The sequence below is a fragment of the Actinia tenebrosa genome, unplaced genomic scaffold, assembly GCF_029948245.1.
Source record: "Actinia tenebrosa isolate PJP-AT-01 unplaced genomic scaffold, QUT_ActTen_1.0 PGA_scaffold10__47_contigs__length_13832649, whole genome shotgun sequence".
NCBI classification, from domain to species: Eukaryota; Metazoa; Cnidaria; class Anthozoa; order Actiniaria; family Actiniidae; genus Actinia; species Actinia tenebrosa.
Window position 1 is genome coordinate 1,151,724 of NW_028292570.1, and position 14,783 is coordinate 1,166,506.

The following is a 14,783-nucleotide window of genomic DNA, read 5'->3' on the forward strand; positions in this document are numbered from 1 at the left end:
CTCCTTGGCCGCTGCATGGCGATGTGCTCCTCTATCTGTGTCTTCCGAGCTACGATAGGCCTCTTGCCTCACCTCGTTGAAGGTCTTCTCGGGATGTTCTCTGATATAGCGCTTGAGATCCCTGCGCAACAGGTTGTCACGCAAGTTCTCAACGAATGTGTCTCTGAGGTTCTGGTCCTTGTTTTCCAGGGCTCCTATGTGTACTCTGGTTATGTGCTCCGCCATTGACATCAGGGCATGGGCAAAGTCCTGGATGGGCTCTCTGTCACCTTGTTTTCTGGCGAAAAACCTCTGGAGAAGCTGGGTCTTGGTGAGCTTCTCCCCGAAGACGTCTCTTAGAATCCTGAAGAAGCCATCCGGGTCAGTACAGTCATCCACAGGCCTTAGTCGAACTTCATCTCGAGCCGCACCTTCTAAGCTATGGTACAGGAAATCCACCGCCTCTTGACCAGTTAACTTCTGGGCAGCCACAGACCTCTGTGCATCCGCTATCCAGTCTTCAAGCACTTTGTCGTCTCTGCCACCAGCATACTTTCTCAGCTTCCTCTCCCTTGGCACTGTCACTTGTACCACTGGTGCAGGAACAGGTTGGGCAGGGGGTCCTCCTTCAGCCTGCATGCCATCCAGCTGTGCCTTGAGTGCAGCCAATTGCTCTGTGAGTGCAGCCACAGCTTCTTCTGCCATGATTTCAGTCTCGTTCCCGTTGGTAAATAATCAGTAACTACTAATGTCAACTTTCTTGCAATCCCACTTCTGACACCAAAAATGTAACCGGCGGCAAGGCGCTCAGCTATGAATCAGATTGCAAGTGGTTTTGACAAAAGAATTTATTGAAAAATTCACACAACTTTACAATACATGAAAAAAAAACGGGAACGAGATTACAGGATATCTCTTTACATCGTAGAGAATTCCTTGTCTTGATATGTGCAACGTCTTCAAGAACTTTTACTACACTGATTTAAGCTTAGTTTGGGCCTATTTTTATGGAAAAACCTGCATTCTTAAGACCTTACACATCCTATGCAATGTTGCACGCCCTAGGCGCAAACAGGATGTCCCAAACACGAACTTACGTAAACAAGCGCCAAACCTAGGCATGACTCACTGTAATGTAATTACGTACGGAAATTATTTCTTGCTTACGCATTTTCCACGCAAACAGTTAACTAAAGAATTACATTCCTATGTGTACACGAGGCATTCCTAATTAAAAATATAGATTTATGACTAAATAATTACTGTCCAAAATAGTGTCTTTTGACTCTGTCACATTAGCAAGTACGCAAGTTGGTATTTTATGCTAAATAAAATATATACACTCTGGATAACTCGATCTTTACCAGAGAATAATTTATCCAGCCTTTAAAATGCAACTGGCTCTGTAAAAATAATATAATACATTTAGTCTGGAAATTATTACCTTCAGCCCAACAATATCTGCAGGTGACCCTCTCTGGACAAGCGACACAAAGACCCCAAGACCATGTTCCTTACCTGGAAACACACACACACAAAATACACATAAACTTTATTTCCACATGTTGAGTAATTAAGCATACTCTTATGGGGTCGTGCATCACATACGCACACACAGAAAACACCTTTAAATTTCAATGACTAAATTTTAAAGATTCAAATTTAATCAATGCCCTGAAACAACGTTAACTTCTGGGCTGATCTAAGTCAGGGCACTGAGCTAGCTCGCAGACTGAACCCTGAAACAACCTCTGTGCTGTTCTAAGTCAGGGCACAGCTAACTCACAGATTGAACCCTGAAATAACCTCTGGGCTGATCTAAGTCAGGGCAGAGCTAGCTCACAGACTGAACCCTGAAACACTGAAACAACCTCTGGACATACTGTATATAAATGATACATGCTGTTAAAGTAAAAGATACACACCTCCTCTAATGCTGAATCCTAAAGTATCCCTTCCTGAATGTGGTATTTTAATCATGTGTATCCCATCACTAGAATTAAATTATACAAAAATATCATCAGTTTCTATACACAATGAGGTATATACAGAGGCCATCATGTTATATACAACATTCTCAATAACATTCAGATCACTTATAATAATAAACAATTATATGTATATACAGCTGTTCCCTAAAACAGTAGACATCGGATGCAGATACAATTACCATCGACATGTCATGTATACAATTTTAAGGACGGCTTTTCAGTTTTAACATTAAAATGATGAATTGAGTAACTATTATAGCAAAAAAACAGCCTGCCAGTACGGTAGTGAAAATGAAATAACTAGATGAACAATTAATAACATCAATGCTGTGCAATTTGAAAAAAAGGTGAAATCTTAAATCTATTCAAAAATATATCTATAGTGGTGTCATTTAATACGATTCAATAACTTTATTATGTGAGGAAAATATGCAATAAATTATTATAACCATTAACAGTTTTCTTACTTACAGACCTCATATTTATAGAAGTATATTGTTCAGTGACAGTACCTTGGAGAATTTGGAATCATTGTGAGAAACGACATAACGTCTTCAGGCTTTATGATATATCTAGAGAGACCAAAATATGTAAATGTGTGACTCATATATAAATATATGAGTATGAATATAACAGCAGACAAAGGTTTAAGGAAGTGTAAACAAAGCAAGCTAATATTTAACAAAGTCCTGTCGTATACTAATCCTTAGAATCCCATAGCAACACAGATTCAAGATATCACTATCAGAATATTTAGCTCTATATTACCTCACATCTTTATAGAGAGGGTATCTTTTAGGAGTGTTGATAATAGATCTGATTTCAAAAACAAGTTTGGAAAGGTTGCCATTCCTAAAAGAAAAAAATTTAAAAAATGTAAACAGACTGACAAGTTAGATTACAGAACTTGTCAACTGGAACAAAAGTTTTTGACCTTAAACTACGATGCAAAATACATTAAGACACATTTGCCATACCAGCAGGGGTGGGGGTGGGATGGGGTGGGGTGCGAGGTGAGGCACTTTCATTTTCCCATTTTTTGCTGTCTCTCCTCTCAGTTAAATAAAGCTTTCTGAGCTAAAAGGCAAACAAAACAAGGTATCTTATAACCTTGCAGCTAATTTAAATATCTAATATTAGAAAAAAGATCAGATGTGGTCTAAAAGGGTATATTATACCATCAATTGTCAATCATTATTGACTTATAATAATTTATCTGTACAAACATTTGTTTATTAAGTTCTATTACCAGAGAGCTAATACTACAATTACTCATAAATATGTATTTCGAACATAATGACCAAGAGGTTCAAGTGTTTAGTGTAATCCAAGTCAGCAACTAGACCTATATTTTTAACTTTTAATTAATCATACTAAAAATGTGGTTTAAATTACCACAAATTAAGAGCTGACAATACTGAAATTTGATATCACAAAATAAAAATGAATAAATATTTATAGTGTAACATCTAGATCTTGCTAGATCAGCTCGCGTCTAATCGATGACTTGTTAAGTTAGTTACAAATCTTAATTGATTTTTAAGACATTTCTTCTCACTCATGATATTCCTTTAAGGCGTTAAATAAGGCCATTTTCTCTTCTTTGTTGTCGATGAGAACTTTAACCTACGACAAATGAGAATGAATAAAAGAACTGGGTGTAAAATAAGCTTAATAATTTCTTATGTCACTATGATGTGTTTGATTTGTAAATGTCTGCCATTTTGTTTACAATGAATGTGAAATGTTTACAATAAAATATATCCCCAAAATCAAAATTTTCAACTTATTTACCTTCTTTTTGAATTCCTCCGCATGTTTATTGATCGTAAAGAGGTTTTCCTGCTCAAAACCTCTCTCCATTTTAAAGAAACTCAAAACAACTTTAAGAAAAGTCAAGAATTTCTCAGCGAAGCGTGAAAAACCATAGGCGTTCCTTGATCCAAGAATGAAAACACCTGTGAAAAAAACACGCCTTGAGGTGAACTGGATCGAGTACCTCAAAAATATTATATACTCGTAAATGAGATTTTATAGAGAAAAAATCTCGCTTTATGAGGCATGGCAATTTTGTTAGCGCAAATTTCCACGCTGTTTAGTAAGCTTTTCAAGTGGATATTTTCTTTAAGTCATTCAACTGTACCTTCCCCTCCCCCCTCCCCTCCCCTCCAGTTGAGTCATCAAATCTCGTACCGCACCGAGAGGAACGTGGGCTCTGGGTACCAAATTTTACGAAACTCAATCTATAATAAAAAATACTCCAAATTTTATAGTTTTAAGTATATTTATCCAGGTCTTATCCTTTGAAAATGTTAAAAAAGTAATTTTTGAGGCTATTTTGTTAAATAATGTTTAGTTGAGCCTGCGGTGTTTCGAGCCATCGGTTTGAACTATTTGTATAATGACGTCATGAGTTTCGTTGAAACGCTGGGCCAAAACAAATTTGATTCGATCGAATGTTCGAAACGACTGAAAAAATTGCTTCTAAACTTCCACTTGAACCATTAATTTAGCCTTCGATTCCCCCTGAAACATAGCCATGGATGTAGACTGTGATGTGGACCAAGATCTCATGATGAAGTTCAGTAATCTGGGAACGACGGACCGTGAAGTGTTGATAAATGAGCTCCAAAGGCTACTGGACTTTCAGTTAAATCAAGCTGGATGTGCGTTCTTCCTCGATATGTCCAACTGGTAACACTTTCTAACCACTTCTAGATATAATATACACACTTATTTATTAGCAACATACCCATTTTTCATTGATATAATCTATTTTAACTGTATTTATCTCTATCTTTAATTCTCATATCAATGATTGGATACGACTACTTCCAGGAATCTTCAGGTGAGTTTGAGCTGTTCACCTTACAAATATGTTCGGACTGCCAGACTAATACTATCAAATCATCTCATTAATTTGTTGATGTATTTAAGAGTCTTGCTAGTGCTGTCAGCAAACTTAGGATTTAAATTACCGCATTTTTTATTAATCAGACTTGGGTTAGATCTGCTTTCTGTGTATTAAGCGTATTATTCCTCTAGATCTAGTTAGCGGTCATTCCTTGTACCAACCACGACTGGTGTTTTGTGTTTGGGTCAACAGGTATAAAACAACTTAAACTAACCATGAATGCTTTCTATATCTAACTACAATATATGTTTGCTTTTAAACTTTATCTATAATGACACAAGTACACTTGGACCAATTGTAATATTTTGTTATGTAACTTGTGATATTGATCCTTGTAAGACTATACCGGTACGTTTTGACCATAAAAAATAATATATACTTTAGTTTTTATTATCAATAATTAAGGATTAAGGATTCAAGATTAAAAGTGCTAGACCAGAAAATTATGCAAAAAAAAAAAATATTTTATTTCTACCGTTTTAAACCAAGCTAACAAGTTTAAATCTGCACTAAAACGCTACCTGTTCACCAGGAGTAACTGCCTTTTTTTGCAATTTTTTCCACAAACTTGATATCCGTCTGGTCCTTTTGTAAAAAGCATCAAGACGTTATATGATGCGTTTGCAATCAATTACAAGAGAGCACAATAACAAAAGGGATGTCTGCCATGTTGGAAGATATAACAAAAGAATTCATTGAAAAATCTTTTGTCAAATTCTTCCAACATGGTGGCTATGACGTCTATTGCAAACGAAGAATGATGCGTTTGTTAAGAAGTTTATGTTATTATTATGAATAACATATAAAATGGCTGCTATTATAAGAATTTGAAATATTAAGATATTTTAAACTTATCTGACTTCATTATTTAGTTTAGGTCTAAGACTAGAAATTTACTTGCAGTATGTAGTTTGTAAAACAACTGCTATATAGTAAAAAGATTTACTGTTGTTTTGTTTCGTATATAATTTATGATATTCACACACTGCATAGAGTATTTCTTTTTTTGTTTTATGTTTTATTTACTAAAACTAGAGTCGTAGCGTGTAAATCAAGCCTACAACTCGCCTATGACAGACGCAAGCGTGCTGTATACGATAATTGTAGGCAAAAATCGCACCGTCTAAACCAGCCTTAAGACACTTCTTATCATTTGGCTAATAATGATAATGATGATGATGATGATATGATGATAATGATATATCTTCTATACATCATGTTTCTACATGTACTACTTAAACTGGCATTCAATTTGGTTCATAATAAATGATAGTATGTGAGTTGAGGGATCATACTGGCATAGAAATAGGTTTATGCATGATAATGAAATAATAATAATAATAATAATCATGATGAAGTTGGCCATAACTGCCACATAGGCATAGAGGATAATGTTGAATCACTATCATCATCATCATCATTATCTTCATGACCATCATCATCATTGCCATCATCATCTCAGCCTAGGTATGGATATACGAAAGGGGTTTTTTCTGTCTATATAAATGTTCCTAACAGGTTTTTATAGTGTTACATTATTGTGTTTGAATAATTCAACTACAGTACAGAATGTGATGTGGTTGGTGTCAAGATAGTGGTTAACCATAGCATCATTTTTCTTGTAATATTTATTTTTGTTTCTTAACCAATGCATAAAGAAGAAAAAAGGTTTTTTAATTGTGTTTTAAGAATTGTAATAGCACTCAACAACAGGCATTAATTATTTAAATATTTCACAGTGAATTAATTTTGTGTCTCAACAAAAATTTGAGAATTATATTTACATTTTCATTAGTTATTAGCAAGGGAAGAATATATGTTATGTACTGGATAATTCTCAATAAGTAGAATTAAAAAAATAAAATATTTTTTAATGTACAAGTATAAGTTAATGTACTTACAATTGTACACAGCTTGTTCAATAAAATGCCTGGTACGTATTATGACAACTCGGTACAAAGTACCTGCGGTTTTTCAGTGATAATTATTAAACAAAAATTTGAATTATAATGGAAAATATCTGAACTATTATATTAATGTTATGTACTGGGTAATCCAATAAGTAGAATTAAAGAATAAATATTTTGTTTATAAGTAGAATGTACAAGTATAAGTAGAATGTACATATACTTGTATGCAGCTTGTTTAATAATTCCTGGTACTATGACAACTGGGTACAAAGTACCTGCAGTTTTTCCAGTGATAATTGCTAAGCATTTTGCATTTGCATTATAAAAGTTAAACCTCCCTGGTTTATCCAAATAATGGACCTTTAGACAACAACATAAAAGCATTTGGTTGTAACATAATCGTAAATTATAACCCTGCTGTCAATAGACATCTTGTTCAATCTTGTATAATAAGATCAATAATGATTACCGCGTGTATACCTAGCTGTCTATGCAATAATATAAACAAGTGTATAGATATAATAATTATATTAATATAAATCAATTTTATCAAACCAATAAAAAATATTTCATAGATTTGTTAACAATTATTCTGGGTATTTCCCCCCAAAATCATGCAAAAAATGACAGAAAGTGTGATTCGGTGTGATTTTTGATCAATAGTGCAGAATTGCACCGTTGCACTCTATCATATGCTTGGTTGGCAAAAGGTTTGCGCCTCTCCAAGGCATAAAGGTTCCCAAAACTGTGCAATGTAGGCTTTTTCATTTAAATTTGTACATAAGACAAAATTTTTGTAAGTTGACTCATTAGTAACTATGACATATATAAATATATCATATAAATGATATTTATGTTTGGATGGTTGTGTATTGATTTTAGAATATTCATCTATTTATCAGACTTATTGTTATTTGTTGGTATATAACTGGTAACATTTGATTGACAGGCTGCCGTCTGTGCATACTATGACTTCAACAGTCCCAATGACAAGTTACCCAGCATGTCGTTTGTCAAGGATGTCACTATTGGTGAAGGAGAGTCAGTACCTCCTTGCTCAACATTTGTAAAGACATGGAGGCTACAAAACAGTGGTAAGTGAAGTTATGAATTACATGGGAACTTGCAAGCTAACTGGCAATATTATTGAATCAGTAAAATGCTACCAAATATACAACTATGGCTTTCCTGTATTTTTGATTGGATGTATTTTCAATGGTGTGGAGTAAATACCAAGTACAAGCAGTACAGCTCATGAGAATGTTAACATTCCATGCATGCATTCAGTGCATGTAGTACACTTAATGTTGTACATTCCTAAATTTGTAGTGCAAGTACAAAATACTACTTTTTACAAACTACACTTACTTGAGTGTAGTCCCTGGGGTGACTGCCTGCGGAAATCGCTTGATAGCATGTTAACATTCCTGTGAGCTGTACTGTACGATCATGCAATATTTGGAACAGGAAGAAACATTTAACATGTACTAAAACATGTAAGTGTGACAATATGAATTTACTAAGGTTTTCGATATTCTGCAAACTCTGTAGTTACAAGCTGCACACTGAAATTTAGTTTTTTGCTGCCATCAATCAAAAATAATCAGTCTGTACCTTTTGTGTTCTTGACTGGCGATAGTGAAAAACAAATTTCACAACAAGCCTTTGACATGTCTGAGTTCGCAGAACATCAAAATCTGCAGTAATATACAGTATCTGTATCATTCTAAAGGACCAGGAAGGTGGCCGTCTGGTGTCTTTCTGAAATTCACAAGTGGAGACCAACTTGGTCCGATCAAATCAGTAGAAGTTCAGTCCCTTGCACCAGGTGAAGCAGCAGATGTGAGTGTGAATATGATCTCTCCAAACACACCTGGGATGTATCAGGGACAATGGAGAATGTGTACACCAACTGGCAGTTACTTTGGAGGTATGATCTTTTTTCTCTTATTCATTACAGATTTGTCTGACTTTTCAGGACTGAAAATATCAGCTGCTCAATACAGTAGCTGGACATGACGGCCAGGACATGTCAGAATGATCAACATGTGACCTGTCAATTTGACCTATCAATGTGACCAGTCAAATTGACCAATCAATGTGACCAGTCAAATTGACCAATCAGTGTGACCAGTCAAATTGACCAATCAGTGTGACCAGTCAAATTGACCAATCAATGTGACCAGTCAAATTGACCAATCAGTGTGACCAGTCAAATTGACCAATCAATGTGACCTGTCAATTTGACCAATAAGATAATGTGACCAGTCAAATTGTCCAATCAATGTGACCAGTCAAATTGTCCAATCAATGTGACCAGTCAAATTGACCAATCAATGTGACCAGTCAAATTGACCAATCAATGTGATCAGTCAAATTGACCAATCAATGTGATCAGTCAAATTGACCAATCAATGTGACTAGTCAAGAGGACACATTTAGGGGTAACTGGTTTGAGCCCAGTGGACACCATATGTTAATTGAGTTTGCTTGATGTGTTGTTCTCTCCTATATTCTACAACTGTTTGTTTTTGGGTTCTGTTTTCATCAACATGTATCGACATTTGAGTTGAGTGCCATGTGCATAGAATATTGAATGTAGTGGTATTGTGTGTGAATGAAAAGTGTCCCCAATTAGAAGCAAAAGTGCTAGAACGATTAGAAACTTAAGAATAAAGATTTTTTTTAATTGTTACTTACTACAGCTGTAGATGAATTGCCACACAAACCAAGGCCAGTTTCTATCTCAATTTATTGCTCATACTTTCTTGTATTTTCTTGTATTTCCAGATGTTATTTGGGTGATAATATGTGTGGATGAAGGAGGACTTCTTGCAGTAACACAGCAGCTCTCCCACCTGGGACAAGAATTCTCTCCTGTCAACCCTCCCTCAGGTTCTCCTGTCAACCCTTTTGGACTACTGCCAACAACACCCAATGGAAACTCACCCCAACCCACCTACACTGTACCACATAATAGCCCATCTAGTTTATTAGGCTCTCCTATCAGAAGATCTCTCTTTAATAATAGCAATGAGGTGAGTGTTAGTGTATTAATCCAATATTAAAAAACTCATTAATAATTCATGAAGGAAACACAATAGAAATCATGACCATGAAGGAGGTTTTATATCTGATATAGATTCGTCTTCATTTGCATAAACTTTAACTTGGATTTTCTCTATCAAACTTGGTTCATTTCGTAAAGAATTCAGTATAGTATGAGAACATACATCATGAGTTTTTTAAGCCGTTTAATAAACGAGCAGGAGTGTTTTATCGGGTCTAAAACCACTCGGCTATGCCTCGTGTTCTCATACCCCATAAAACACTCCTGCTCGTTTATTAAACAGTACGTAATGTTGATGCAGAGATGAGAATATGTGGACCGCGTAGCACTTATGAAATACAAGATATAGAAATATAGATAAGTTATACTGCTTGGTAACGATGTTGATGGTGATGATGATGATAATGATGATGATAATGATGATGTTAATGATAAAAATGATGATGATTGATGAGGATGAAGATGAAGATGATGATGATGATGATAATAATAATAATTATTATTATTATTATAATAGAGATACAGAGTTCATAACTATGCAAAAATTGTTGATATGACTTCACAGAGGTGAATAAGGGGGTCGCCTTGATTCCAAGATTCTAGTAAGAAATTGAAATGAAAACTTCGCAACACATTCTAGGAGGGGGACTTAAGATAACCTGGCGTGAATGACCTTTTCATCAAGGGGATAGTAACTAGTTACATATTACATTTTATTATGTAGTTAGGATAGTATGTGCAAGCTGATTGGCCGAAAACTGTGCTTTATTAGTGAGCAGAGCAAAGTAATGACGCCATTCTTGCGCATAAAGTTCTGCTAGATCCTGTGACCTTTTTTCTTTTTGCGTAAATAAATTCAATACAGGAATAAAATTAGTAACTATAATAAAAGAGCATGGTAAAAGCTGTTTTATTTGTTAATCTTTTTTGATTGCCCCATACTAAAGAAAGCAGGAACTATAAGAGAACTGATGCTCTTTATGACTGTTTACTCCCAATAGTCATGCACTCACGTGCAAAACTCTTGTTCGGTTCAAAACTGAAGTGAACATAGAAGTTGAGGCCAATGCATATGTTTGAGATACAGTCAATATGACGCATTAAAAGCCTTATTCCATGCTTTCTGTCACTGCAACAATTTATGAACATTCCACGAGTTTTATAACTAGATACATCAAATTAACATACTTCAAATGTATCATTTTGGTTGTACAATATGCTTTGAACTCTGCAATGATTGTGTAATGTGTGGTTTCAGAAATTACCCTAACCTGGCCCCCAACAATTTTTTTTAAAGATCCTACCCCTCTGAAATTCCAAATTTCTTCCATACAAACTCTGTAATTTTGTTCTTTCTCTGACCCCACTGCTTGGAAATTCCAAATTCCTCAGTGAGGGGGGTGGTATGGATAATTTCTGCAACTACACAATTGAGTTTATTTCAGGTTTGTAGATTCCTATCAAAATTTGGTAAAAAGTCAAATTGTAATAAATTATCTAGATGTATAATTTTGGCTTTGCATTCTCTTCTAGGTTGTTGACCACCCCTGCACACGTTCACCATTTTGTGGTAAGGATGAGGAAATCTTAGCAACACAATTAGATCAACCTTCATTACGGCAACCACACAACCAATGGGACTGCTCTCAATTATGACAGTAATTTAAGTTGGAATATTAATCTTAATAACCATAATAGTAAATATATAATATCTTTAGGTATTTATTATTATTGCAGCAGGTTTCACACTGCGTTTCTGTGACTGACAACTTCAGGTGTCGTGGTGTTTTGTGACCAACAATGCTTGCAGGCACACTGCAGCTGTGTCGGTCATGTGATAACGAAAGTGGGTATACTGTACTGTAATACATTGGTACAACCTTTTTGTGGGCTTTCCTGTCTTTTTACTTTGTCTTGCACTTGGGATCCCTGTGTTAAAAAATAAAGGAGCGAGGTTGAGCACCAAAGTAACAATCAACAACATCACAAAGCAGAGGCACATTGTGTGTGTCAGTTTTCTTTCTTTTGTGCTTGGGAGTCCTGTGGTAAAAAATAAACCCCTCACAGGTAGCCCACAAAAGGAACTGACAGTCAAGAAGACTGCAAAGTATTGCTGCTGTAAATCTATGATGAGGGAAACGAGATTAAAAACACAATCCTGCATCATCTGGAGTTGTGTGAGTTAAACGCAATATGGAGCATGCTGATAGGTGATTGTATGTAGTAAAATATTGATAGATGCCTGGCTTCCATAAGCTCTTCACCATCTGCTATCCATTCATTTCAGTAACTGTTATGATTTGAATTAGCCTTCATAGGGTAAATGAAAAACCAGTTCATAGTTTGATAATCGTTTTTGTGTGCATGCGATTTTATCTCGAATTTCTCACTTTCTTTTGTTCAACGAAGAACAAAAGACAGTTTAAACAAAAGAAGTGAAAAACTCAGGATAAAATTGCATGCACACTGAAAACAATTCTTAAACTATGGACTGGCTTATTGTAAATGTTTATAAACCAACCAGAAAGGAAAACCAGATTCTACAGTATACACAGTAATCCTTCTTTTTGTTCAATGAATACTGTTATTTTTGATGATCACTAACTCGTTTATACAGGTTTAGCCTAGCTTTGTTTATTAGTCACTACTCATAGATTCCATCAAATGTCTGGGGGGTTTCAAAATATTGGTAGTCTTCACATTTTACATTAATATTAATATTGGTTTACATCATATATAGCTGTCTTTAAATTGCCAATAAGTTGCTCTTATGAGCAAGCTAAACCAGTATCCATGAATCTGTATTCAAAGATTATAACCTCATGGTATGGATGGATCTAAAAATGATCAAGCCTTACTGAGGTTAAGGAAAAAACTGGGTCAAGTCCAAAAAAAATCAAATCAATCAAATCACCATAGAGAAAAGGTCCTTAACAATCTTTAGTTTTTGCTCACTTCTGTTTGGCTCATTTCTGTTTGGCTAGGTGAGAATACAAGGTTAAAGCTTCAGTGCATTTCGACATAGATTCTTAGTATGCAGAGAAAAGATTTCTGCTGATATCATTGTTAGTTATGTGTATTAAATTTGAGAGGAAGAAACATGGATAGAGTGCAAACCAGTACAACTGTGAAACTTTAGTAATACTAAACAGCACAATTTCATGCAAATTCCATTATTTTCTATTGTTTAACTAGCACTATTTTGTACTATTTAGTAATTAGTGTTTCACAGGTTAATTGTTTGCACTCTACTGGTTACTAGAGAATTTTGTGATTTTTTTTCTGAAAGATATTTTACTGCAGCAAGAAAATAACTGTGTGATTTTTTTTCACCAATGCAATAATGTTTACTCCATATTGCCTTGCATTGAGAGGTTATTCTTTGGATCTTAAAATTTATGGGGGTGGGGGTGAAAAAATTCCTAAAAATTCTTCTGAAATTTTTCTAAGTCCACTGGTGATTAGAAAATATCTTGCATCTCAATAGCTAATAAAAAAGAAAATAGTAAAAAAATTCTTAGTTAGAAATTATCTGAATGAATGAAGAACTCCTTGTTATTGAAAGATCTTATTTAATACTTTGATAGAATCTTTCTTTACGTATAACTGAATAGTTTTGAAACTAAAAGTGATTGAATTATATAGATAAAAGAAGGTATTCAAATGTTGGTGTTTTGTATTTTATTAGTGGTTAATGCTTTTGACTTTGAGGTGGATAAAAGTAGCCTGTATAGAGGTTTTGCAACATCACTTGTCCACACCCATAATAAAGCTTGGGCTGCCTGTGGTTAGATGTCACAACAATACCCCTTTCCTCTCGTGAATTGAATTCTTTCTTATGTAATACGATTGTTCCTGCCATCTAACATGGCTGCCGTCACGTGGTGGTGCAAAACCTCTATTTTTATTACCTTTTAGTTAGGCTACTCTTTTACCATCCTTTTGGGTTTTTTTCTTTTCTCTGCTTTTGTTTTAGTTTTTCTTCGTTTTGTTTTGTTTCTCTACTATTCTTTGTTTCTTTTTCTATTCGTTTTTTATATTTTCATTCCTTTTCTATTCACTTTAATTTTATTTCCTTTTCATTTCTTCTCCCTTTCAGTTCGTTTCTTTTCTTTCTCTTTTTGTTTTGATTCTTTTTTTTAATTACTTTTTTGTCTTGCCTTTTTCTCTTTCTCTTTTTGTTTTGATTCTTTTTTTTTTTTTTTTTTTTTTTTTACTTTTTCAGTGTCTTTCCCTTTCTTTGGTTCTTTCTCTTTTATAGCATAAATCTTGGAGCTAAATTTGTCGCAGTTTATAGTACCCCATGCAATCTTTGTTGAAAGCTAGTCTGGAGTACCGTTCTCTCGTCTCAAGCCACAGGCATCCCACGATAAAAAAACTCGTTCACGTTTGACTGAGAAAGGTCGCTTGAATAAAAACAATATAGCCTTATTAGGACCTGCTGAGTCCTTTTAATAAGCCGAATAAAGAGTAAAAATGTTCATCACGTCGCTCAATACTGTTTCCGTTTCGGCTCGGCTCGTCATCTCGAACATTCTAGTACGCCCACAGGCCGCGATTGGCTGTATTTCATTTGTCGGCGTTTAATAATAGCCCCAAAAATCACTGACCATGGCCAAAAGAAGTAGGAAAGGGTCCAATATTGTCCAGGAATTATCAGGCCACGCCTAGTTAAACGTGATGACGGCTGGACCACATAACCACTTATTTATAGGCCGATCTTAGTGACGTCACTGACGTCATGCGTTGTACACATTTTGCTATTCAGCTATACGTACTCACGAAGAACCGAATGAAAAAAATCAAAAATTTATAAAATGATTTGGTTTAACAACCGTTGTACTATATGTATAAATATTGGGTTAACAATCTGATTAACGTTTTTTTTCTAATGTGTTCATTCAGTCAACTTGAAGTTG

The 14,783-nt window shown here is 34.9% G+C and overlaps 2 protein-coding genes across 4 annotated transcripts in view; one reads left to right on the forward strand and one right to left on the reverse strand.

Moving 5' to 3' along the window:
- LOC116287129 (harmonin) overlaps positions 1–3,901 on the reverse strand; it is a 45,663-nt gene extending 41,762 nt beyond the window's left edge. For 2 of the 3 annotated variants that reach the window (XM_089026439.1, XM_089026438.1), the window contains exons 1-6: positions 3,765–3,901; positions 3,529–3,596; positions 2,739–2,822; positions 2,483–2,542; positions 1,905–1,972; positions 1,424–1,497 (exon numbers count right to left, since the gene is read on the reverse strand). In XM_089026439.1, coding sequence (XP_088882565.1) covers positions 1,424–1,497; positions 1,905–1,972; positions 2,483–2,542; positions 2,739–2,822; positions 3,529–3,596; positions 3,765–3,833 — 423 coding nt within the window. In that variant the 5' untranslated portion in view covers positions 3,834–3,901. Of the gene's footprint in view, positions 1–1,423; positions 1,498–1,904; positions 1,973–2,445; positions 2,549–2,738; positions 2,823–3,528; positions 3,597–3,764 lie in introns of those variants that run through there. The other variant, XM_089026440.1, reaches the window with a different exon arrangement.
- Positions 3,902–4,389: 488 nt separating this feature from the next.
- LOC116287131 (protein ILRUN) lies at positions 4,390–13,528 on the forward strand. Its single transcript, XM_031693770.2, has 6 exons — positions 4,390–4,664; positions 4,809–4,818; positions 7,744–7,888; positions 8,527–8,724; positions 9,585–9,832; positions 11,398–13,528. The coding sequence occupies exons 1-6, from the start codon at positions 4,510–4,512 to the stop codon at positions 11,518–11,520; spliced, it is 879 nt and encodes a 292-aa protein (XP_031549630.1). The 5' UTR covers positions 4,390–4,509; the 3' UTR covers positions 11,521–13,528.
- The last annotated feature ends 1,255 nt before the right edge of the window (positions 13,529–14,783 follow it).

Excerpts from the sequence above, each read along its gene's own strand:
- LOC116287131 (XM_031693770.2), top strand. The coding sequence starts at position 4,510 with ATGGATGTAGACTGTGATGTGGACCAAGATCTCATGATGAAGTTCAGT. Across the intron at positions 8,725-9,584 it reads AACTGGCAGTTACTTTGGAG|ATGTTATTTGGGTGATAATA; the intron begins GTATGATCTTTT and ends TTGTATTTCCAG. Across the intron at positions 9,833-11,397 it reads TCTTTAATAATAGCAATGAG|GTTGTTGACCACCCCTGCAC; the intron begins GTGAGTGTTAGT and ends ATTCTCTTCTAG.